The sequence below is a fragment of the Cydia strobilella genome, chromosome 14, assembly GCF_947568885.1.
Source record: "Cydia strobilella chromosome 14, ilCydStro3.1, whole genome shotgun sequence".
Lineage (NCBI taxonomy): Eukaryota > Metazoa > Arthropoda > Insecta > Lepidoptera > Tortricidae > Cydia > Cydia strobilella.
In genome coordinates this window covers 13,685,075-13,709,976 of record NC_086054.1, presented here as the reverse complement: position 1 = coordinate 13,709,976, position 24,902 = coordinate 13,685,075, and the positions used below count along the sequence as shown (strand labels likewise).

Genomic DNA, 24,902 nt, shown 5'->3' with positions numbered 1-24,902 from the left:
TCATCTTTTCCCGCTGGTAAGAAAATCCCTATTATTTTACTTTAGTCAGCTGCAAATTTTTGGTCCCGGTAGTTGTAAAACTGGGTGCTAACACTGATACCACAGTCTATAAAACAATACATCAGTCGATCGACGAAGCAGTCTACACAGGGCAATAGTGCGGGGTGCGAGAGGTGTACCGCGCGCACCGGAGCTGCATCTATTCGCCATTGTTAGTAGCTCACGTAGTGATTATTATGCTCTATGAGTAGCTCGGTACACGTCAAAGTCGTCGGTCCACTGTACACTTTTTACACTGTGCTAATACCAGGGGCCCGTTTATCAAAAGCTTGTAGCTTGTAATACAAGTGGAAGTCCCTTTTTGACAGCTTTTGTTAGAAAGGGACTTCCACTTGTATTACAAGCTACAAGCTTTTGATAAACGGGCCCCAGGTAGGAATACCCCACATTTCGTTCCAAAACTTACAAATATTGTAGACCTACAATAAACGATACGAATAATAAAACAACTATTCAGTGTCGTATGAACTTTATAATTAATAATAGGTAATTCATGATTTTAATACATTAATTTACACGTAATAAATAAATGCTAGTAATGAATGAAGTCAAATCTGTTAAAAACAATAAAGTAGATACAACCGCTAGACTAAAGAAAAAAAGCAAGGCTTAAATATTAACATGCCTTCAGTTTTCGACACAATCAATTAATTAATATTTGGGCCATAATATAGATTTTAAAGCATAGCAAATACGGCCTAGTTATAAGAGACGCTACACTATTTATAAAGCTCCATTTGAGAGACGTATACACTGAAGTATGCTCTGTAAGTATGCTGTTCAATGCTGCAGTCGAACTAAAGTAAAACTGAATAAATCATACTTTGTGTATTTTTTATAATGCGCGTTTAACACCTTTATAACTAGGCGCGTAAAATATTAAACAGGCAAATGATAAGGCGCTCATACAGTCTGCGACTGCTACTTCTATACCTTTAGAACACGTGATAATGAAAATATATTTAACAGTAATTTAACTATCAGCCTAAGTGGTCTATTTGTATACGATACAGAACCATTACTTTTACGCCCCAAACTAACAATTTTATAATGGAATAGGGGGACTAGTTTAAATGATACATGATTTACATGAAGAATGAGATATGAACATTTTTTACATGGAACCAATACTGGAAAGGGAATGTTTTTTTAAATATTTTATTTAGATTTAGTTTTGTCCACAAGTCGCAAAATTAATATAATTATAACATTACTTTAAATCATATCAGTCTAGATATATCCCGACTTGTTTAAAAAACTGGAGCAATATATGAAGTAAAATAAACTATAAACTATGGCCTCATCGCAGCTTAATCAAGTTTTTTACAAACCTACTGGATGACCTCTACTCGCTTCAACCAACACAAGATAAACCTCATGAGTATTAGATTAAAACATTAACTCGCAAAACAGTCTTATTAACATAGAAAACGCTCCAATAAAACTATATCAGGAATTAGGCAAGGACTCAAAACAGACAAGATGCCAGCTATAGTTGAGGTGCATCCACACCACTTAAGGGTAACTCTTACCTAGTTACTTACTGTTGCACAGTGTTGCTCCACAGAAGTTCACTGCGGTGTGGATGCACCTTTATCGATAAAATGTCCCGCAGTTTCAATCAGTATTATGTCAATGATTCCTGACCTAGTTACATCATACATAAATAACAATATCCATTAAAATAATACGCGTGAATCGCCAATAATAGTCTTCATGCGTGACGAAAACTACATTGATCTTATAAACATACAAAATAATAGCACTATACATTTTAGCAATGGAGTCTATATTAATATTCGTAAACATTGTGTTTTGGCTAGTTTAACATGGTTACAAAATTACTAAATATTTAATTTATACACAGATAAATTTTATCTATCGTGGACATAATGGCTATTACGAACTGCTTATAGTAGTCACCGAATACAAGATTTTTACAGATGTTATAATAAAGATGATATTTAAATTTTAAAGTTTCATTTCAGATATGATCACAATGTATGGGGCATATTCTCAAGTGCAAACTAGTGCTTATACACAGTACATATACATAACATTCAAGACACGACGGTTAACAACCTACAATTTGAAAATAAGTATACATCTCATGTCCACTATCATTAGTTTAACCTCGCTAATGTTTAAAATCATTCGTCATTATTTAAAAACAACCGTCATACTGACTTAACGAAACTTAAAGCCGTAACACACTACCGCGCCGCACCGAAAGAGATATTTCTTTCTCGCTCACACTTATGGGTGCGGCGCACCGTGACCTTGGTGCGGTGCTGCAGTATGTTACGTCTTTTACAGGCAAGACAGCACTTGTGGGTTGCGCTGTTTCACGCTTCTCAATAAACAAGCAAGTCTACATATATTTTTCAACGATTTTAATCGATTTTTATTCAAGAACTTACTCGATGTAGACCTGTTTATCGAGCATGCGTAAGTCCGCTTCGCGAAACAAGAGCAACATCTCAAAAGCCAATCGAACTGGAGAAATATCTAACAAACACAATCACATACTAGTATGCAGTACTCCCTGAACGGATAACTAACAATGTCACAACTGAAAATTTTAAGTTCATTTACACAGACAATTCATTTGTTTATTGAAATATGAACCGTATTGCGCACATCTGAAGCACATTTTACCCTGTATAGGCTGATTTCACGTCATGCGCTAACGTTTCATTAAGTCGTGGACGCTAACATTTCCAATTTCAAACACATAGGCCTTTTATAAGATAATTAATACTAAGGTCTATAGGAACTAACTGAGAAATTAAATATGGGTCCATGAAATTGTCATGTTTTGTATTGTCGATTTGAATAAAAGGCAATCTCTATTTTGAGATGTCTTGTTGTCATTTCGATAACAAAGGACCATGGTAGCTTTGTATGGAGCCTGGTCCAAAAACCAACAAATGAGAGTTAGGTCATTAGATAAATATTTCTATCTGATGATATGAAGTACATTTCGTTCTATGGGCACCAAGCGGAATTCCATTGCATAACTGAGATATTGGTATTTAAGTCAAAATGTCGTCACCCTTATTAACTAAGCAATAGAGTCCAGTGTGATAAGGGAAAAGTGTGGACTGAATGAAGATGTAGTGACAAAAATTGAAAAAGGTATGTTGAGACGGTTTGGACAAGTGGAAAGAATGAGTGAAAGAAGGCTAACAAAGAGAGTGTATAAGGGAGAGGTAGAAACGGGAGTTGGAAGGGGCAGACCTCGGCGGACTTTCTCTGATCAGATTGGGGAAATCCTGAAGAAAGGCCAGGTCAAGAGCACCCTACACCGGCGAGTGTGTATGAGGAATGTTATGAAAGTGAAGGAAGCGTAAGAGGTACCAATGTCAGGATCGTAGCAGATCGTAGAAATCCGTGGTATCTGCTTACCCCTCCGGGAAATAGGCGTGATTATATGTATGTATGTATGTAATAGAGACCAAGTAAGTAAATGCCACCGTGCGAATGGTTTGACCGATTCAAGGAACCAGTATATACTGCATATGCGCACATCTCGATTACAACTTGATTATTTCAGTTCTGCAATGGAATTCAACTTGGTGTCTATACATATAATGGAATATAAGTAGATAAAAGACCTATTAAATAAGAACTCTCAACTCTGTTGGTTTTTGGACCATTTTGCCGCATAGTCCTTTACCATGCAAGTTTAAAGATTGCCAATCTAATATAAACGATAAGAACATTAACCTTTAATACGCCATTCGCACGAGAATAGTGACTAAAGTGACATGAAAACTTTTAGGGTGGAGCGCAAAAAGTTCGACTTTTAACTCACGCATTGTTTTCTATAGATTTACTTTCTAACGGATTTTCACGAGGCTAACAACATACGGTGTTAATTTTTGTACTTCACCTATAGACGAGACGTGGTAAAGGTTAACCGTGACGCCGGGATGGTTCAGAGAGCTGCCTGGAGAGAGCGCGGCGTCCTTATCTTTTGGAGGAGCTTTTGATCTGTTGCAGTTTGAGGCGGAGCGCGTCGACTGCCGCCTCGTTTTTGTGTGACATCGGCTGCGTCGAGTGGAGCTGGAAACAGATAATTGTTATATTAGGTATAAGTTAAACATGTTTTCTCATAGTTTAGTAACATCTCTTGAGGGAGGCGATGGCTGAGATACGCGTCATACTCGTGAACGGGTGCCGTTTGAGGAGACCGGTCTGTTTAAGTTTACACGGGCTTCATGTTCGGGCGTGCGGGGCTGCGATGTGGGCGCTGGTTCTGTCTACATGCCTCATGTAGAGCATAGGACATACCTCTAGCTGCGGGTCGATGCTGTGCGCGCGCGGCGTCGGCAGGCCGTGCTCGATGAGGGAGTCCTGCAGCCCGCGGTTGTCCACCGGCGTGCGGGGCTGCGATGTGGGCGCTGGTTCTGTCTACATGCCTCATGTAGAGCATAGGACATACCTCTAGCTGCGGGTCGATGCTGTGCGCGCGCGGCGTCGGCAGGCCGTGCTCGATGAGGGAGTCCTGCAGCCCGCGGTTGTCCACCGGCGTGCGGGGCTGCGATGTGGGCGCTGGTTCTGTCTACATGCCTCATGTAGAGCATAGGACATACCTCTAGCTGCGGGTCGATGCTGTGCGCGCGCGGCGTCGGCAGGCCGTGCTCGATGAGGGAGTCCTGCAGCCCGCGGTTGTCCACCGGCGTGCGGGGCTGCGATGTGGGCGCTGGTTCTGTCTACATGCCTCATGTAGAGCATAGGACATACCTCTAGCTGCGGGTCGATGCTGTGCGCGCGCGGCGCCGGCAGGCCGTGCTCGATGAGGGAGTCCTGCAGCCCGCGGTTGTCCACCGGCGTGCGGGGCTGCGATGTGGGCGCTGGTTCTGTCTACATGCCTCATGTAGAGCATAGGACATACCTCTAGCTGCGGGTCGATGCTGTGCGCGCGCGGCGTCGGCAGGCCGTGCTCGATGAGGGAGTCCTGCAGCCCGCGGTTGTCCACCGGCGTGCGGGGCTGCGATGTGGGCGCTGGTTCTGTCTACATGCCTCATGTAGAGCATAGGACATACCTCTAGCTGCGGGTCGATGCTGTGCGCGCGCGGCGCCGGCAGGCCGTGCTCGATGAGGGAGTCCTGCAGCCCGCGGTTGTCCACCGGCGTGCGGGGCTGCGATGTGGGCGCTGGTTCTGTCTACATGCCTCATGTAGAGCATAGGACATACCTCTAGCTGCGGGTCGATGCTGTGCGCGCGCGGCGTCGGCAGGCCGTGCTCGATGAGGGAGTCCTGCAGCCCGCGGTTGTCCACCGGCATGCGGGGCTGCGATGTGGGCGCTGGTTCTGTCTACATGCCTCATGTAGAGCATAGGACATACCTCTAGCTGCGGGTCGATGCTGTGCGCGCGCGGCGCCGGCAGGCCGTGCTCGATGAGGGAGTCCTGCAGCCCGCGGTTGTCCACCGGCGTGCGGGGCTGCGATGTGGGCGCTGGTTCTGTCTACATGCCTCATGTAGAGCATAGGACATACCTCTAGCTGCGGGTCGATGCTGTGCGCGCGCGGCGTCGGCAGGCCGTGCTCGATGAGGGAGTCCTGCAGCCCGCGGTTGTCCACCGGCGTGCGGGGCTGCGATGTGGGCGCTGGTTCTGTCTACATGCCTCATGTAGAGCATAGGACATACCTCTAGCTGCGGGTCGATGCTGTGCGCGCGCGGCGCCGGCAGGCCGTGCTCGATGAGGGAGTCCTGCAGCCCGCGGTTGTCCACCGGCGTGCGGGGCTGCGATGTGGGCGCTGGTTCTGTCTACATGCCTCATGTAGAGCATAGGACATACCTCTAGCTGCGGGTCGATGCTGTGCGCGCGCGGCGTCGGCAGGCCGTGCTCGATGAGGGAGTCCTGCAGCCCGCGGTTGTCCACCGGCGTGCGGGGCTGCGATGTGGGCGCTGGTTCTGTCTACATGCCTCATGTAGAGCATAGGACATACCTCTAGCTGCGGGTCGATGCTGTGCGCGCGCGGCGCCGGCAGGCCGTGCTCGATGAGGGAGTCCTGCAGCCCGCGGTTGTCCACCGGCGTGCGGGGCTGCGATGTGGGCGCTGGTTCTGTCTACATGCCTCATGTAGAGCATAGGACATACCTCTAGCTGCGGGTCGATGCTGTGCGCGCGCGGCGTCGGCAGGCCGTGCTCGATGAGGGAGTCCTGCAGCCCGCGGTTGTCCACCGGCGTGCGGGGCTGCGATGTGGGCGCTGGTTCTGTCTACATGCCTCATGTAGAGCATAGGACATACCTCTAGCTGCGGGTCGATGCTGTGCGCGCGCGGCGCCGGCAGGCCGTGCTCGATGAGGGAGTCCTGCAGCCCGCGGTTGTCCACCGGCGTGCGGGGCTGCGATGTGGGCGCTGGTTCTGTCTACATGCCTCATGTAGAGCATAGGACATACCTCTAGCTGCGGGTCGATGCTGTGCGCGCGCGGCGTCGGCAGGCCGTGCTCGATGAGGGAGTCCTGCAGCCCGCGGTTGTCCACCGGCGTGCGGGGCTGCGATGTGGGCGCTGGTTCTGTCTACATGCCTCATGTAGAGCATAGGACATACCTCTAGCTGCGGGTCGATGCTGTGCGCGCGCGGCGCCGGCAGGCCGTGCTCGATGAGGGAGTCCTGCAGCCCGCGGTTGTCCACCGGCGTGCGGGGCTGCGATGTGGGCGCTGGTTCTGTCTACATGCCTCATGTAGAGCATAGGACATACCTCTAGCTGCGGGTCGATGCTGTGCGCGCGCGGCGTCGGCAGGCCGTGCTCGATGAGGGAGTCCTGCAGCCCGCGGTTGTCCACCGGCGTGCGGGGCTGCGATGTGGGCGCTGGTTCTGTCTACATGCCTCATGTAGAGCATAGGACATACCTCTAGCTGCGGGTCGATGCTGTGCGCGCGCGGCGTCGGCAGGCCGTGCTCGATGAGGGAGTCCTGCAGCCCGCGGTTGTCCACCGGCGTGCGGGGCTGCGATGTGGGCGCTGGTTCTGTCTACATGCCTCATGTAGAGCATAGGACATACCTCTAGCTGCGGGTCGATGCTGTGCGCGCGCGGCGTCGGCAGGCCGTGCTCGATGAGGGAGTCCTGCAGCCCGCGGTTGTCCACCGGCGTGCGGGGCTGCGATGTGGGCGCTGGTTCTGTCTACATGCCTCATGTAGAGCATAGGACATACCTCTAGCTGCGGGTCGATGCTGTGCGCGCGCGGCGTCGGCAGGCCGTGCTCGATGAGGGAGTCCTGCAGCCCGCGGTTGTCCACCGGCGTGCGGGGCTGCGATGTGGGCGCTGGTTCTGTCTACATGCCTCATGTAGAGCATAGGACATACCTCTAGCTGCGGGTCGATGCTGTGCGCGCGCGGCGTCGGCAGGCCGTGCTCGATGAGGGAGTCCTGCAGCCCGCGGTTGTCCACCGGCGTGCGGGGCTGCGATGTGGGCGCTGGTTCTGTCTACATGCCTCATGTAGAGCATAGGACATACCTCTAGCTGCGGGTCGATGCTGTGCGCGCGCGGCGCCGGCAGGCCGTGCTCGATGAGGGAGTCCTGCAGCCCGCGGTTGTCCACCGGCGTGCGGGGCTGCGATGTGGGCGCTGGTTCTGTCTACATGCCTCATGTAGAGCATAGGACATACCTCTAGCTGCGGGTCGATGCTGTGCGCGCGCGGCGTCGGCAGGCCGTGCTCGATGAGGGAGTCCTGCAGCCCGCGGTTGTCCACCGGCGTGCGGGGCTGCGATGTGGGCGCTGGTTCTGTCTACATGCCTCATGTAGAGCATAGGACATACCTCTAGCTGCGGGTCGATGCTGTGCGCGCGCGGCGCCGGCAGGCCGTGCTCGATGAGGGAGTCCTGCAGCCCGCGGTTGTCCACCGGCGTGCGGGGCTGCGATGTGGGCGCTGGTTCTGTCTACATGCCTCATGTAGAGCATAGGACATACCTCTAGCTGCGGGTCGATGCTGTGCGCGCGCGGCGTCGGCAGGCCGTGCTCGATGAGGGAGTCCTGCAGCCCGCGGTTGTCCACCGGCGTGCGGGGCTGCGATGTGGGCGCTGGTTCTGTCTACATGCCTCATGTAGAGCATAGGACATACCTCTAGCTGCGGGTCGATGCTGTGCGCGCGCGGCGTCGGCAGGCCGTGCTCGATGAGGGAGTCCTGCAGCCCGCGGTTGTCCACCGGCGTGCGGGGCTGCGATGTGGGCGCTGGTTCTGTCTACATGCCTCATGTAGAGCATGGGACATACCTCTAGCTGCGGGTCGATGCTGTGCGCGCGCGGCGTCGGCAGGCCGTGCTCGATGAGGGAGTCCTGCAGCCCGCGGTTGTCCACCGGCGTGCGGGGCTGCGATGTGGGCGCTGGTTCTGTCTACATGCCTCATGTAGAGCATGGGACATACCTCTAGCTGCGGGTCGATGCTGTGCGCGCGCGGCGTCGGCAGGCCGTGCTCGATGAGGGAGTCCTGCAGCCCGCGGTTGTCCACCGGCGTGCGGGGCTGCGATGTGGGCGCTGGTTCTGTCTACATGCCTCATGTAGAGCATAGGACATACCTCTAGCTGCGGGTCGATGCTGTGCGCGCGCGGCGTCGGCAGGCCGTGCTCGATGAGGGAGTCCTGCAGCCCGCGGTTGTCCACCGGCGTGCGGGGCTGCGATGTGGGCGCTGGTTCTGTCTACATGCCTCATGTAGAGCATGGGACATACCTCTAGCTGCGGGTCGATGCTGTGCGCGCGCGGCGTCGGCAGGCCGTGCTCGATGAGGGAGTCCTGCAGCCCGCGGTTGTCCACCGGCGTGCGGGGCTGCGATGTGGGCGCTGGTTCTGTCTACATGCCTCATGTAGAGCATAGGACATACCTCTAGCTGCGGGTCGATGCTGTGCGCGCGCGGCGTCGGCAGGCCGTGCTCGATGAGGGAGTCCTGCAGCCCGCGGTTGTCCACCGGCGTGCGGGGCTGCGATGTGGGCGCTGGTTCTGTCTACATGCCTCATGTAGAGCATAGGACATACCTCTAGCTGCGGGTCGATGCTGTGCGCGCGCGGCGCCGGCAGGCCGTGCTCGATGAGGGAGTCCTGCAGCCCGCGGTTGTCCACCGGCGTGCGGGGCTGCGATGTGGGCGCTGGTTCTGTCTACATGCCTCATGTAGAGCATAGGACATACCTCTAGCTGCGGGTCGATGCTGTGCGCGCGCGGCGTCGGCAGGCCGTGCTCGATGAGGGAGTCCTGCAGCCCGCGGTTGTCCACCGGCGTGCGGGGCTGCGATGTGGGCGCTGGTTCTGTCTACATGCCTCATGTAGAGCATAGGACATACCTCTAGCTGCGGGTCGATGCTGTGCGCGCGCGGCGTCGGCAGGCCGTGCTCGATGAGGGAGTCCTGCAGCCCGCGGTTGTCCACCGGCGTGCGGGGCTGCGATGTGGGCGCTGGTTCTGTCTACATGCCTCATGTAGAGCATAGGACATACCTCTAGCTGCGGGTCGATGCTGTGCGCGCGCGGCGTCGGCAGGCCGTGCTCGATGAGGGAGTCCTGCAGCCCGCGGTTGTCCACCGGCGTGCGGGGCTGCGATGTGGGCGCTGGTTCTGTCTACATGCCTCATGTAGAGCATAGGACATACCTCTAGCTGCGGGTCGATGCTGTGCGCGCGCGGCGCCGGCAGGCCGTGCTCGATGAGGGAGTCCTGCAGCCCGCGGTTGTCCACCGGCGTGCGGGGCTGCGATGTGGGCGCTGGTTCTGTCTACATGCCTCATGTAGAGCATAGGACATACCTCTAGCTGCGGGTCGATGCTGTGCGCGCGCGGCGTCGGCAGGCCGTGCTCGATGAGGGAGTCCTGCAGCCCGCGGTTGTCCACCGGCGTGCGGGGCTGCGATGTGGGCGCTGGTTCTGTCTACATGCCTCATGTAGAGCATAGGACATACCTCTAGCTGCGGGTCGATGCTGTGCGCGCGCGGCGTCGGCAGGCCGTGCTCGATGAGGGAGTCCTGCAGCCCGCGGTTGTCCACCGGCGTGCGGGGCTGCGATGTGGGCGCTGGTTCTGTCTACATGCCTCATGTAGAGCATAGGACATACCTCTAGCTGCGGGTCGATGCTGTGCGCGCGCGGCGTCGGCAGGCCGTGCTCGATGAGGGAGTCCTGCAGCCCGCGGTTGTCCACCGGCGTGCGGGGCTGCGATGTGGGCGCTGATTCCGTCTTCATGCCCGCTTTGGCCTGGAAATGTTACAAACCAATCCGTCAGGAGAACTAGCACTTTTAATCACAATAGGCTGATTCGTAATAAAAAAAAAACCGCCATGTATAATAATTTAGCACTCTATGCCACCATATTTACTATGTGCATGACCGTGGCCCCGCCCTGGCGGGTATGAAACATGGGACCCAGGTAATTGAAAATTGAAAAAAGGAAGAACAAGTCGTCCCATAAAAGTTCACATTTTTTTCCAATGACGCAAATTATTAAATTTATAGCAAAAATCATGTTACCACCAAGGCTCGGAACCAGTTTTTTCTTCGTATCGGAATCATTTTAATGGGACAATCTAATAATACGAAGTTGTTACCTAAATACATGATTCAGTCCTACCAAAGATAGATATAACTCCGTAATAGATGGATACAGTCTAAGGAAAAAACGTGCTTCGAAAATCACGAAAATTTGATTCTCGATCAGATGGCGCCACTAGTTTTGGCCTACACTCGTATAGAGGGCGTTGACTGTTTCGTTTGTTATTTATAATTTTAACGCATACCAGTGAAAGAACATGGGTCAAAATCATATAAAAATAATTATTGCAAATAAAAAAATCATTTATCCATATTTAAATACATTTTATCGTATTTTTATAAATATTTATTTTTAGTTTTAAAGTGTGTCGACAGATGGCAGTGAATTTACTGGGGTTACAAAATTTATATGACAGTACCGCTCTAGTATAAGTTACTCTATGGTCCTACGTAAAGAGCATAAAATAATTAAAATTATTTTTCAAAAAAACCGATTCCGAGTCCTGGTTACCACAGCGTATATTAAAGTGACTTTTAAACAATATTCTTATGCATCATGATAAAAATGTAATGAAAAGTACATAGGTACCTGCAAAGCTCTTAATCGCTCCATGAATACTAAATGAGATTTCTCCTCCGTTTCGTTACTAATATCTGAAAAACAAATGAAAACGTCATCGATTCAGCATAGTTTCGTGACGTCAGCGAACATCAAACCGTTTCAATTTCGTTAGTATTTGAATGAAATGTAGATATACAATATTTTAAAATACGATCAAGTAAATTGTACAGTGACCTGCAATAAATATGCTACTCATCGAAGGCCGTAAAAATATGTGACGCGCTCTTATGGCTCTACAAATAAAATCATATCAGATATTTTTGCAGCCTTCGTTGTAACATATTATTGCAGATGACTGTACGTTCGGATGTGCAAGTTACAGTTAGTTTCCAAAAAGAGAGAATATTTTGAAAATCTAAAAAGTTCCCCTTAGGAAAAGTTAAATATTCCCGAGATCTGTCTATGTATTTAATATGTGAAAAGTTTGCAATTTTTAAACTTTCACTTCGGTAATAAAATGGCACATTGCAACTCACCAATGTTTTCCGACTTGTAGTCGTGTTTGTACATGGGCATAGAGTTCATTTTCCTCTGGTCCGCGACCTCGCGCAGCCCGCGCTCGACGTAGTTACGGAAGTAGAACGAGGAACCTTGCATAAACGTCCAGATGTCCACTTCAGGGTGCCGCTCCTAGAAAATATATTTTATTGAAAAAGTTATATTTACGTAGGATACTGGAGTTTTTCAGTCGCATAGCCAGGAAAGTATGCCACAATCTTGAACAACTTATCGTTACTGGCAAACGATCTAGAGGCCGTAGCCCAACAAGGTGGGCAGCAAGTCCGTTCTACCCTGGACACCCCACTGCACGTCGCGCTTCACGATGCCAAAAACAGGCAGAGATCGGGACATCGTCAAAGACAAGCTGATGCCACGGGGATTTCACGACCCTCAGCAATGAGGAACACGACGCGAGGAGGAGTTGCCTTTAGACTGTAGCATTGTGTGTAGGAACAAAACTTACGCGTAGGTCGTAAAGGTGTGCGAGGGCTTCTCTATTGTGCTCCTTGCTGCCTATACGCTTCAGTATCAGCGCTAGTTCCTCATGAACAGCGCGGGGTAACCTCGAAGTCGCGCTCAGCGGCGCCGAGTTGCCCGTCATGGACTGTAGTAGTGAAGCGCCGTTTAGGGCGTCCGGCGTGTTTTCTTTCTTCTCGTCTAGTTTTAGTTGCTGGAAACGGAAGTTTAGTTATAAAAGGTATGAGACGTGAATTATATTATTATTTACAAGTAAGTTTAACTACCTTCCCGTCGGCATAATTTATGTTAATTCCTGAGTTGCACAGTAACCTGTTTTTTTTGTTAGAATTATAATCATTTTAATGTATCTCTGCAATCTATTAGGTTCGATTGTAAAACCGTTGTAAAACAAACAAAATTGATGTTTCTAAAATAAATAAAACCAATTTTATAAGCTAATTGTATTATATAATTTTGAAATTATTGGAAATTAAGTAACACTTCTGATTGATATTTAACAAAAAAATGTATAATCCGCAGCGCAGGCTTCGTCATTAGTCACTAGCATACATGTACAAAATCAGCAACATGCGTCGTCAAATACGCGATAATACTAAATTAGAACCTAGCTCTGGGAACTAATTTCAAGGTCCAATTTTTAGTTTCACACACACACACAAGGAGGTACTAAATCATAGTTAAGCCATTCTTAGTATTTGTACAAGTATTGCACATGCATCATATTGTTCATTTGCCCCATCAGCATTTAGTTTATATAGAGGTTTCGTAATGAGTCAATAACTACCTATTCATTCATTCACAATTCACGTTCGTTATTATATAAGTGTGCACACCCATCAAGTTATAATAAATCAAGTATAACTCAAGAAATCGTCTTTCGTGTTCCAAATTACTATCAAGATATCTATCAAGTAAATGTTAGCAAGTCCACTCCAACAGTATTTTTATAAACATTTTACAATTAACAATATTGTCCCAGCAAAATAACGGGCAGGACATTAGTACTTAATAGTTAAAAAATATTTAAAATCATTTTACAGATACAAATTTAACATTTAAATTTTACAAATAATATTAACACGTCTCAGAAAAATATCTATTACGTAACAGATACGCCCGTGCCCAGCAAGTACGCGCTGCCTAAGAATGCGACGTTGAATCGTGGACCAACCTTGAGTACTTTCAACAGATATGGGTAGAGATCCGAGTCATCCACGTCAGGGGTCCACATGGTACTCAATCATAGTTTAAACATATTTAAAATCATTTTACAAGTAACAATAACACGTCTCAGAAAAATATCTATTACGTAACGGATACGCCCGTGCCCAGCAAGTACGCGCTGCCTAAGAATGCGACGTTGAATCGTGGACCAACCTTGAGTACTTTCAACAGATATGGGTAGAGATCCGAGTCATCCACGTCAGGGGTCCACATGGTACTCAATCATAGTTTAAACATATTTAAAATCATTTTACAAGTAACAATAACACGTCTCAGAAAAATATCTATTACGTAACGGATACGCCCGTGCCCAGCAAGTACGCGCTGCCTAAGAATGCGACGTTGAATCGTGGACCAACCTTGAGTACTTTCAACAGATATGGGTAGAGATCCGAGTCATCCACGTCAGGGGTCCACATGGTACTCAATCATAGTTTAAACATATTTAAAATCATTTTACAAGTAACAATAACACGTCTCAGAAAAATATCTATTACGTAACGGATACGCCCGTGCCTAGTAAGTACGCGCTGCCTAAGAATGCGACGTTGAATCGTGGACCAACCTTGAGTACTTTCAACAGATATGGGTAGAGATCCGACTCGTTGACGTCGGGGATCTGCGTGAGGTGGCTGGTGATAGACCCGCCCTTCATCTTGACTAGAGTGTGCACCAGCGTTTTAACGGTTCTGGAACAATTGTACGGGTAAATATTGAGCGTTTTTATCATCATTGGCAACTCAAAAAGTATCAAATGACAAATCAAATTATTTAATGCACGTCGCGCTTCACGATGCCAAAAACAGCCCATGCCACCAATGGGGCACCATGGGGTGCCAGTTTTATTATTATTTTATTATTTTTCATTCTTCTTTTTAATTTTGCTTTTATTATTATTTTATTATTATTTTGTGTCGTCATGTGTTTGTATTATGGGCTAAAAGCCTGAAATAAACGATATTTTATTTTATTTATTTTTATTTAATGAAATATTTTGATTTGTTTTTTTTTAAGTAGTCACACTACTATATATAAATTATAAACTGAAATAAATATCATACACTAAACGAAAATCCTGATCTTTTTGGGTACTCAGAATTACTAGCCTTCATCCTGCGCACCATACTCAGTTTAAGCCATTGAAATTTAAACCAAATTATTTAAAAAAAAAAAGTTGAATTTCCTTTGGTTCACGTTAAAAAAAGAACCTATCCAGGCTTTTATTCAATACCTGCTCAAAATGGAATATGTCCTTTAAAAATCACATTGGACAGGACGAGGATATTCAATCCTGTTGAAAAAAAGGTCCCAAAAATGTGTATGGAAATTTTAGTTTCCACTACGTAACGTACATACAAGTGAAAAATATTTCACACTAAAACGTGACGTAATGGAACGGACATTTTATGACATCTTTCTATAATGATAGATAATGCTATATTAAACATATTAATAACGGGTCACTCACGTATTTTAAGTCGAAAACGCTCGACATGTTTCACTCCGTACCGAGGAGCGTCATCAGGAGCTTGCGTCGACGGTGACGGCCGAGTGCAGACTGTCGGCTGATGTCGAGCGTTTTCGACTTAAAATACGTGAGTGACCCGTTATTAATATGATTAATGTCTGTGTCTCACGGAAGTTTTGTTATTAAAATAGATAATGCTGATGATTCTGAACAGAATGAGCCCAAGAAAGTCCAGATTTATAAGAATCAGGTATTCAGTTTTTTTTTAAACGCTCAGCAACTCTTGATTTACCTGTACGGAGTGTCGCTGATATCTGGATTCTTCTTCCAATAACTATTCGGATACGCCTTATAGAACAGGTGTATCTTGTACAACACGGCATCATAATCGATCGAATTCACGTCCCATGTGGAGATCATCTTGAGGGTCTTCCAGAAGCATTTGAGGAGCAGGTCTTGGTAGCGAGGGTAGGCGGGGTCCGTGACGCCGATGGATTCGTGGAGGAGGGTCACGATGGCACTGTAGAAAAAAATGTTAGTTGGAAAGCTGGATAAAGCCGCAAATTTGACGTGTGAAATACAGTGAGCTGCGAAACTGCATGGAGAAATTATGAATGAATTCATTGACAAAGTCGCCATGCACTTTTGCGGCTGATGGTACATACGACGACTTGGTGTACTAGTAATACGCTATTATAGTAATCCCATCAAAAACATTACATGTAAAAAGATGCAAGTCTCGCAACGCAATACTTCTACTACAAAAAAGTTTAGAGATGTAATGTGATACCAAGTCGGTTATTTTAGTCAGTGCCAGGGGGGGGCGTTAAAACCGCATCAATATTAGATATCTTTAATTTTTAATACGTATAATGACTTAGACATCGCACGGCTGCATAATGACGTAAGGATCATCGTCAACTATTAAAAATAATTCTAATTGAACATAACGCTAGCGTTAATCACATGCAGCTTGAGCATTAGATACACATATTTAGGAGTACGGTACGAGTAAAGCGTTATGTTGTGTTCTTGGGAATATATGTAACTCTGTCATGCCCTATATGTCACTGAAAATTCAGGGATCTAGCTTTAGCCAGCACAAAGTTACAGGACGTCAAAATTGGCCTGAATGGCTTCGAGAAAAGGATGGTACGGCCGTGCCTCTTTGTTTTGCTCGACTTGGCGGGGGCACTCCCGTGCCCCCAGATAAGATGTACAATCAGCAGTAGATATTTGAGCCCCCCTGGATAATTTCATACTTCAAAGATAGATATGCGGTGATGCAGCTTCATCTACTTTAGTTCAGTTGTCATATTTGCGTCTACAAGTTTTCTACTTTACACTTCCTAGCATTTCGATACTGTGATGTGATGTGATGATGTGTTTGCGAGTGGATGGTTGGACGTGTGTTATGAATGCTTGAGGTTCTGCGAGACGAGGAATGAACGGCCTTCTTCTGTTATATGTTAATTTAGATTTGTGTACTATGTGTATGAAATGTCTATTGGTTTCACAGTGCTTTGGATCACTGTTATGCTGTGAAATGTAATGAATAAAAAATAAAATAAAATAAAAATAAAAAAATACTAATACCACAGAATAAATAATAGTACTACCGTACAGAAAGGAAACTTCCTACAAAACCGAAGTTTGACAGCGGTTCAGGGTCGAATAATGCTGTCCCTTTCTAATATATGACACTATCCCTTTCGGCTATTTAGGGTTGTCAAAATTCAAGTCATTATCTTATCGTCGTGCACGCAAAGGGACGTCAAGTTGTGCCAACCCTAATTATTGCTAGGAGCAATGCTGAGTCGAACGGAGCCGAGTTTGCCCGAAGCGAGGAGTTTCGCACTCCTGCTAATACTACTAATTTTGTTCTAAAGAGACAGTCCTGTAGGTGAATCACATTTTTAGAAATAAATGAAAAATTTCACCGACTGAAGTCGAACCGAACGAGTCCCAAGTTCGATTCTCGCCCAAGATGGTGATTTTGACAGAGGGCGGTGGCTACGTGCATGTACTGACCAGAGCAGTTGTGTCCGCGGCGAATGCTCCAGCACCCTGACGCAGACGTTGTTGAGTATGCGCACGAGTCGCTCCCCGTCCGGTCCTGTAGCTACGGCGCCGCCGCCTAATAGGCGAAGTAGTTCGCAGAGCAGGGAACAGAGGGCGGTGGAGTCTACGTTCATCCCGCAGCCGCCGGACTCGTAGAACTGTAACAAAACAAAATTTTTGGCGATTTATTATAACACAGAATAAAAATAGTTGTTGTAGGATAAATAAACTATAGACGAACATTTTGAAAAGAAATATTGGGGCATTCCACGAGTATGTCCCTTACGAAATGCTTTTGCCTTGTATGGCAGCTAATTCAATCAATACCGTAAAGCTCAAGAATATACTGCCAATTTGTTAGCAAAGTCATGAAATATTACCAGAGCCAATATAATTTTCTCAGCCTTTTCAGAATTATTAGAAGAACGGCGTTCCGTAAGGGACATTCTCGTAGAATGCACCTATTTTGTAAAAGGGAAGGGTTATTTAATAGAAGGAAGTTTTGCAAAAAGGGGATGGTTTTCGAGTGGGACAAATAATGAAAGAAATGATTTGCTAAAACGTGGGAGACGAAAACTTGGGTTGTAATGGGATATTTTATTCAACCTAGAAACGTGATTTGATTGTAACAATGATTCTGCTCGTGGACTCCGAGGGTCGGTCCACGGCCGGAGACGCCGGAGTCTATGGCATTGGAGATTAGGACACTCCCTATTCGCTTGGTGCATAACTATAATATCATCGTTACGCATATAGTATACTAGCTTTTGCCCGCGACTTCGTTTGCGCGGACTTAGTAACAGCAGCTAAAAGTAAGTATAGCGCCTGGAAAAATTCTCATAGCAATCACTCAATTTGAGCATATTATGCACACAAATTAGCAGGCACTTTATTCATTATCTCAATTCCACCCTGCTTTTCACTTTCTTAAGGGATGATTTTCGGGATAAAAACTATCCTATGTCCTTCTCAGGGACTCAACCTATCTCTATGCCAAATTTCATTTTCTAAATCGGTTCAGCGGTTTAAGCGTGAAGAGGTAACACACAGACAGAAAGACAGACAGACAGACAGACTTTCGCATTTATAATATTAGTATGGATAACAATGGTTACCGTTACAATGGTTCGTTTGATGTAAGACTAACGCTCTATCGCCCGTTCACACAGCCTATAACACAATGGAAAATCGGACACATGACAGACAGCTTTCAAGTAGTAATATAGTAACGTACAGCAATGAGCGCTCCAGCTATGCACTTGTAGGCGGGCAGGGTCTGGGCGGGCGGGCGCGCGGAGGTGCGCAGGCGCCGGATCTGCGTGGCCACGGACGCCACGAGGCGCTGCTCGTGCGCGCCCGGAGGATATACATATAGTAACGTACAGCAATGAGCGCTCCAGCTATGCACTTGTAGGCGGACAGGGTCTGGGCGGGCGGGCGCGCGGAGGTGCGCAGGCGCCGGATCTGCGTGGCCACGGACGCCACGAGGCGCTGCTCGTGCGCGCCCGGAGGATATACATATAGTAACGTACAGCAATGAGCGCTCCAGCTATGCACTTGTAGGCGGGCAGGGTCTGGGCGGGCGGGCGCGCGGAGGTGCGCAGGCGCCGGATCTGCGTGGCCACGGACGCCACGAGGCGCTGCTCGTGCGCGCCCGGAGGATATACATATAGTAACGTACAGCAATGAGCGCTCCAGCTATGCACTTGTAGGCGGACAGGGTCTGGGCGGGCGGGCGCGCGGAGGTGCGCAGGCGCCGGATCTGCGTGGCCACGGACGCCACGAGGCGCTGCTCGTGCGCGCCCGGAGGATATACATATAGTAACGTACAGCAATGAGCGCTCCAGCTATGCACTTGTAGGCGGACAGGGTCTGGGCGGGCGGGCGCGCGGAGGTGCGCAGGCGCCGGATCTGCGTGGCCACGGACGCCACGAGGCGCTGCTCGTGCGCGCCCGGAGGATATACATATAGTAACGTACAGCAATGAGCGCTCCAGCTATGCACTTGTAGGCGGACAGGGTCTGGGCGGGCGGGCGCGCGGAGGTGCGCAGGCGCCGGATCTGCGTGGCCACGGACGCCACGAGGCGCTGCTCGTGCGCGCCCGGAGGATATACATATAGTAACGTACAGCAATGAGCGCTCCAGCTATGCACTTGTAGGCGGACAGGGTCTGGGCGGGCGGGCGCGCGGAGGTGCGCAGGCGCCGGATCTGCGTGGCCACGGACGCCACGAGGCGCTGCTCGTGCGCGCCCGGAGGATATACATATAGTAACGTACAGCAATGAGCGCTCCAGCTATGCACTTGTAGGCGGGCAGGGTCTGGGCGGGCGGGCGCGCGGAGGTGCGCAGGCGCCGGATCTGCGTGGCCACGGACGCCACGAGGCGCTGCTCGTGCGCGCCCGGAGGATATACATATAGTAACGTACAGCAATGAGCGCTCCAGCTATGCACTTGTAGGCGGGCAGGGTCTGGGCGGGCGGGCGCGCGGAGGTGCGCAGGCGCCGGATCTGCGTGGCCACGGACGCCACGAGGCGCTGCTCGTGCGCGCCCGGAGGATATACATATAGTAACGTACAGCAATGAGCGCTCCAGCTATGCACTTGTAGGCGGACAGGGTCTGGGCGGGCGGGCGCGCGGAGGTGCGCAGGCGCCGGATCTGCGTGGCCACGGACGCCACGAGGCGCTGCTCGTGCGCGCCCGGAGGATATACATATAGTAACGTACAGCAATGAGCGCTCCAGCTATGCACTTGTAGGCGGGCAGGGTCTGGGCGGGCGGGCGCGCGGAGGTGCGCAGGCGCCGGATCTGCGTGGCCACGGACGCCACGAGGCGCTGCTCGTGCGCGCCCGGAGGATATACATATAGTAACGTACAGCAATGAGCGCTCCAGCTATGCACTTGTAGGCGGGCAGGGTCTGGGCGGGCGGGCGCGCGGAGGTGCGCAGGCGCCGGATCTGCGTGGCCACGGACGCCACGAGGCGCTGCTCGTGCGCGCCCGGAGGATATACATATAGTAACGTACAGCAATGAGCGCTCCAGCTATGCACTTGTAGGCGGACAGGGTCTGGGCGGGCGGGCGCGCGGAGGTGCGCAGGCGCCGGATCTGCGTGGCCACGGACGCCACGAGGCGCTGCTCGTGCGCGCCCGGAGGATATACATATAGTAACGTACAGCAATGAGCGCTCCAGCTATGCACTTGTAGGCGGGCAGGGTCTGGGCGGGCGGGCGCGCGGAGGTGCGCAGGCGCCGGATCTGCGTGGCCACGGACGCCACGAGGCGCTGCTCGTGCGCGCCCGGAGGATATACATATAGTAACGTACAGCAATGAGCGCTCCAGCTATGCACTTGTAGGCGGGCAGGGTCTGGGCGGGCGGGCGCGCGGAGGTGCGCAGGCGCCGGATCTGCGTGGCCACGGACGCCACGAGGCGCTGCTCGTGCGCGCCCGGAGGATATACATATAGTAACGTACAGCAATGAGCGCTCCAGCTATGCACTTGTAGGCGGACAGGGTCTGGGCGGGCGGGCGCGCGGAGGTGCGCAGGCGCCGGATCTGCGTGGCCACGGACGCCACGAGGCGCTGCTCGTGCGCGCCCGGAGGATATACATATAGTAACGTACAGCAATGAGCGCTCCAGCTATGCACTTGTAGGCGGGCAGGGTCTGGGCGGGCGGGCGCGCGGAGGTGCGCAGGCGCCGGATCTGCGTGGCCACGGACGCCACGAGGCGCTGCTCGTGCGCGCCCGGAGGATATACATATAGTAACGTACAGCAATGAGCGCTCCAGCTATGCACTTGTAGGCGGGCAGGGTCTGGGCGGGCGGGCGCGCGGAGGTGCGCAGGCGCCGGATCTGCGTGGCCACGGACGCCACGAGGCGCTGCTCGTGCGCGCCCGGAGGATATACATATAGTAACGTACAGCAATGAGCGCTCCAGCTATGCACTTGTAGGCGGGCAGGGTCTGGGCGGGCGGGCGCGCGGAGGTGCGCAGGCGCCGGATCTGCGTGGCCACGGACGCCACGAGGCGCTGCTCGTGCGCGCCCGGAGGATATACATATAGTAACGTACAGCAATGAGCGCTCCAGCTATGCACTTGTAGGCGGGCAGGGTCTGGGCGGGCGGGCGCGCGGAGGTGCGCAGGCGCCGGATCTGCGTGGCCACGGACGCCACGAGGCGCTGCTCGTGCGCGCCCGGAGGATATACATATAGTAACGTACAGCAATGAGCGCTCCAGCTATGCACTTGTAGGCGGACAGGGTCTGGGCGGGCGGGCGCGCGGAGGTGCGCAGGCGCCGGATCTGCGTGGCCACGGACGCCACGAGGCGCTGCTCGTGCGCGCCCGGAGGATATACATATAGTAACGTACAGCAATGAGCGCTCCAGCTATGCACTTGTAGGCGGACAGGGTCTGGGCGGGCGGGCGCGCGGAGGTGCGCAGGCGCCGGATCTGCGTGGCCACGGACGCCACGAGGCGCTGCTCGTGCGCGCCCGGAGGATATACATATAGTAACGTACAGCAATGAGCGCTCCAGCTATGCACTTGTAGGCGGGCAGGGTCTGGGCGGGCGGGCGCGCGGAGGTGCGCAGGCGCCGGATCTGCGTGGCCACGGACGCCACGAGGCGCTGCTCGTGCGCGCCCAGCGCCGCGCCACGCCCGGAGGTTATGGCGTTCGAGATTAGGGACATCGCTCGGATTGCGGCCTGTCAATAATTTTATACTTTAATAACAAAACTTCCGTGAGACACAGACATTAAATTAATCCACGGCCCGCAGTCTGCGCCGGTCCGTCACCGTCAACGCAAGCTCCTGATGACATTCCTCGGTACGGAGTGAAACATGCCGAGCGTTTTTCGACTTGAAATACGTGAGTGATCCCGTTATTAATATATTTAATTTTATACTTTAACCCTTTGGATGCCAATGACCGATATACGCACCGTTGGTTCAACGCCAAAGACCGATTAATCGGCTACCACAGAGCTTGCGTATGCATAAAATTCAATTTGTTTTGACACTTCGGTGACGTGGCGTCTGGATGACAGCTTTTGTGTTTGGCACGGCGTCGAAAAGGTTAACAGTCGATATTCCAAAATTCGCACAGCCATTAGTAACATTCATATTCTTAAGTCGTTATCTCAATGACGGTTAACGCGCAAAGCTAAGTAGACGGATTTGGATAAGTCCCACTTCCGATAGTTGGAATTACAGTTCGAATTCGAATCGAATTTAATTAAAAACAGTACCTCTAAAAACAATCTGTTAATCCTGAACTGATGACCGGTCTGGCCTAGTGGGTAGTGACCCTGCCTGTGAAGCCGATGGTCCTGGGTTTGAATCCCGGTAAGGGCATTTATTTGTGTGATGAGCACAGATATTTGTTCCTGAGGTATGGGTGTTTTCTATGTATTTATATATTTTATTTTATTTATTTAATTTATTTAGAAACAAACAGTCTCTTATATTAATAACTTGTTACAATGTAGGGTAATAGACTTATAGACCTACAGTTTCCTAAAAAATAGTATGAAAACCATGTGACTTATATAAATACTAAATTAAACTAGAAATATAAATTCCAAGTTGTCAAAACAATGTTACAACAATACTCTTTCATTTTAACAAAAATAAAACAAGAATGGAAAAATAAAACAAAAATGGATAAAAAATGGATAAAACTAAAATGAATAAATTGTAAACAAAACAAAAGTGCAATTAAAGTTAATTTTCTAATTAAAGCCTGTTAAAGCCTATTAATACACTTCAAGGTCAGGCGTTTGAAGGTACAAAACTTGTTATTGAAAATATCTAAATTTTGAAATTTATTATCATACATCCTGCAAGCTCTTCTAATGAAACCGTTTCTCGCGTATGAAGTTCGACTACGGGGAATATAAAAGAGGTTCTTCTTTCTACATGCTCGCTCACAACGACGGGGTACTCTAAAGGAAATAGATTTTAATAACTCAGGGGCGTTGATAATGTTGTTAATGACCTTATACAGAATAATTACATCAGTGCGTTCGCGACGCAAGCTCAAGGGAGAAATATTATGTCCTTTTATAGCGGTAGTGTAATCTATGTATTTATTACCAGTGCGGTAATCAATTGCTTTTACAAACTTTTTTTGCACTTTCTCAATTCTATCGCTATGAATTTTATATAGCGGGTTCCACACTGCGCTAGCAAATTCCAATCGACTACGGACATAGCTATTAAATAATATCTTATACGTCGAAGGTCTCCTGAAATCCTTACCTACGCGCAATATGAATCCCAACTGTTTAAAAGATTTTTTTAAGATATTGTCAATGTGGGGCACAAAGGTAAGCTTTGAGTCCATGATTACGCCGAGGTCACGGATCTGGTTCACACGGGTTAACTCTTTATCGCAAAGATCATACTTGAAATTAATAGTTGTCCTTTTTCTACTAAAGCTAATAACAAAACATTTTGCTGGATTTAAGAATAGATTATTTGCGTTACAAAAAGTCTGGAAATTATGTAGATCATTTTGCAGTAACTTACAATCGTCTGGATTTCGTATGATTCTAAAAATTTTCGTGTCGTCGGCGTATAAGAGCATGTTTGAGTTCTTGATACATTCAGTGATATCATTAAGGTACAGGACAAATAGTAAGGGCCCCAAATGGGAACCCTGCGGTACACCAGAACTAATAGACCTGTAATGAGAAATATGCCCTCTCACAGCTACAGCCTGCGAGCGATTTTCTACATAAGATTTTATCCAACGGTAAAGATCCCCGCGTATACCAAAATGCCACAGCTTCAGAAGTAAGCGCTCATGACAGACCTTGTCGTAAGCCTTGGCAAAATCGGTATACACAGCGTCCACTTGACAGTTGTTATCTAATGCAGTTAATATGGCTTCTGTATATGATAGAAGATTAGATTCGACACTACGACCGCTGAGAAAACCATGTTGGTTAGAAATGATATGACGCCGCATAGCAGTAGAAAGCTGATCACTTACAATCTTCTCTAAAATTTTGCCAAACTGACACAATATATTATATATATCGTTGTCTGAGTACCCATAACACAAGCCTTACCGTGGGACTTAGTCAATCTGTGTAAGAATGTCCTATAATATTTATTTATTTATTGACTTTATTGACTAATAAATAGTGATGTACCGACTAGTGATTTGGCCGACTAGCCGACTGGCCGACTAATCGGCGCTCAGGTGGCCGATTAGTCGGCTAGTCGGCCGAATCTGTAATCATTACTTTCTCTATAAAGTTTACATAGGGATTTTCACTGCAATAACTTTGTCTTATTATGTAACACTAAACTCTCGCGTTTACTAAACTGGTCGTGTGGAATAACAATTCAACTATTTATTACCATCCCCAGTGAGCATTGTGTTCCGCCATTACTCATAAGTCTCATAACAGTAATAATTCCTCTGCGGCTTGAGTGATATAGAATTTCCTTATGAGACCCGCGTTTTGTAAGGTTGGTAGGTCCTACCTAGCAGCTTAATTAAATACACCTCAAGTAATAGAAATAAAATTACCTAAAATTCATATTACCTACTTTCGTAAATGCAACCAAATACAAAATATGATACGGTCTGCGACGACATTGCGATAATAATAATTGTGTATGTACAAAACATTTCGTACGCAACCCAAATAGATATTTATCATTTGATATTCGCTGTTTATATCGTTTATGTCCTGTTTTTTCTGTAATTAAGAATAGGCCGACTAATCGGCCATGTTGGCCGACTAGTCGCCGACTAATCGCCGACTACAAATGTGGCCGATTAGTCGGCTTTCCCGACTAGTCGGCGACTAGTCGGTACATCCCTACTAATAAAGTAATAATACTAGACCGCCAATCCATGCGCGTATTCAAAACGCTGTTTATTTCGTAGTCAATAACTAGCGTCAAGTAGCGGATTTATCAGTACCGCTACTTGACACTAGATGTCGCGACAAACGAAAAGTCAAACAGTTTTCAACTAATATTATAACCGCAACTCAATTTTCAACTCCT

At 48.8% G+C, this 24,902-nt stretch overlaps 1 protein-coding gene across 1 annotated transcript in view; it reads right to left on the bottom strand.

The window, feature by feature from the left end:
- Positions 1 to 512: 512 nt before the first annotated feature.
- LOC134747289 (protein mini spindles) overlaps positions 513 to 24,902 on the bottom strand; it is a 60,241-nt gene continuing 35,851 nt past the window's right edge. Inside the window, exons 29-37 of the mRNA XM_063681912.1 lie at positions 21,395 to 21,580; positions 16,853 to 17,040; positions 15,114 to 15,341; positions 13,919 to 14,042; positions 12,113 to 12,319; positions 11,625 to 11,778; positions 11,116 to 11,180; positions 10,095 to 10,232; positions 513 to 4,128 (exon numbers count right to left, since the gene is read on the bottom strand). Of these exons, the coding sequence (XP_063537982.1) occupies positions 4,033 to 4,128; positions 10,095 to 10,232; positions 11,116 to 11,180; positions 11,625 to 11,778; positions 12,113 to 12,319; positions 13,919 to 14,042; positions 15,114 to 15,341; positions 16,853 to 17,040; positions 21,395 to 21,580 (1,386 nt within the window). The 3' untranslated portion in view covers positions 513 to 4,032. The remainder of the gene's footprint in view (positions 4,129 to 10,094; positions 10,233 to 11,115; positions 11,181 to 11,624; positions 11,779 to 12,112; positions 12,320 to 13,918; positions 14,043 to 15,113; positions 15,342 to 16,852; positions 17,041 to 21,394; positions 21,581 to 24,902) is intronic.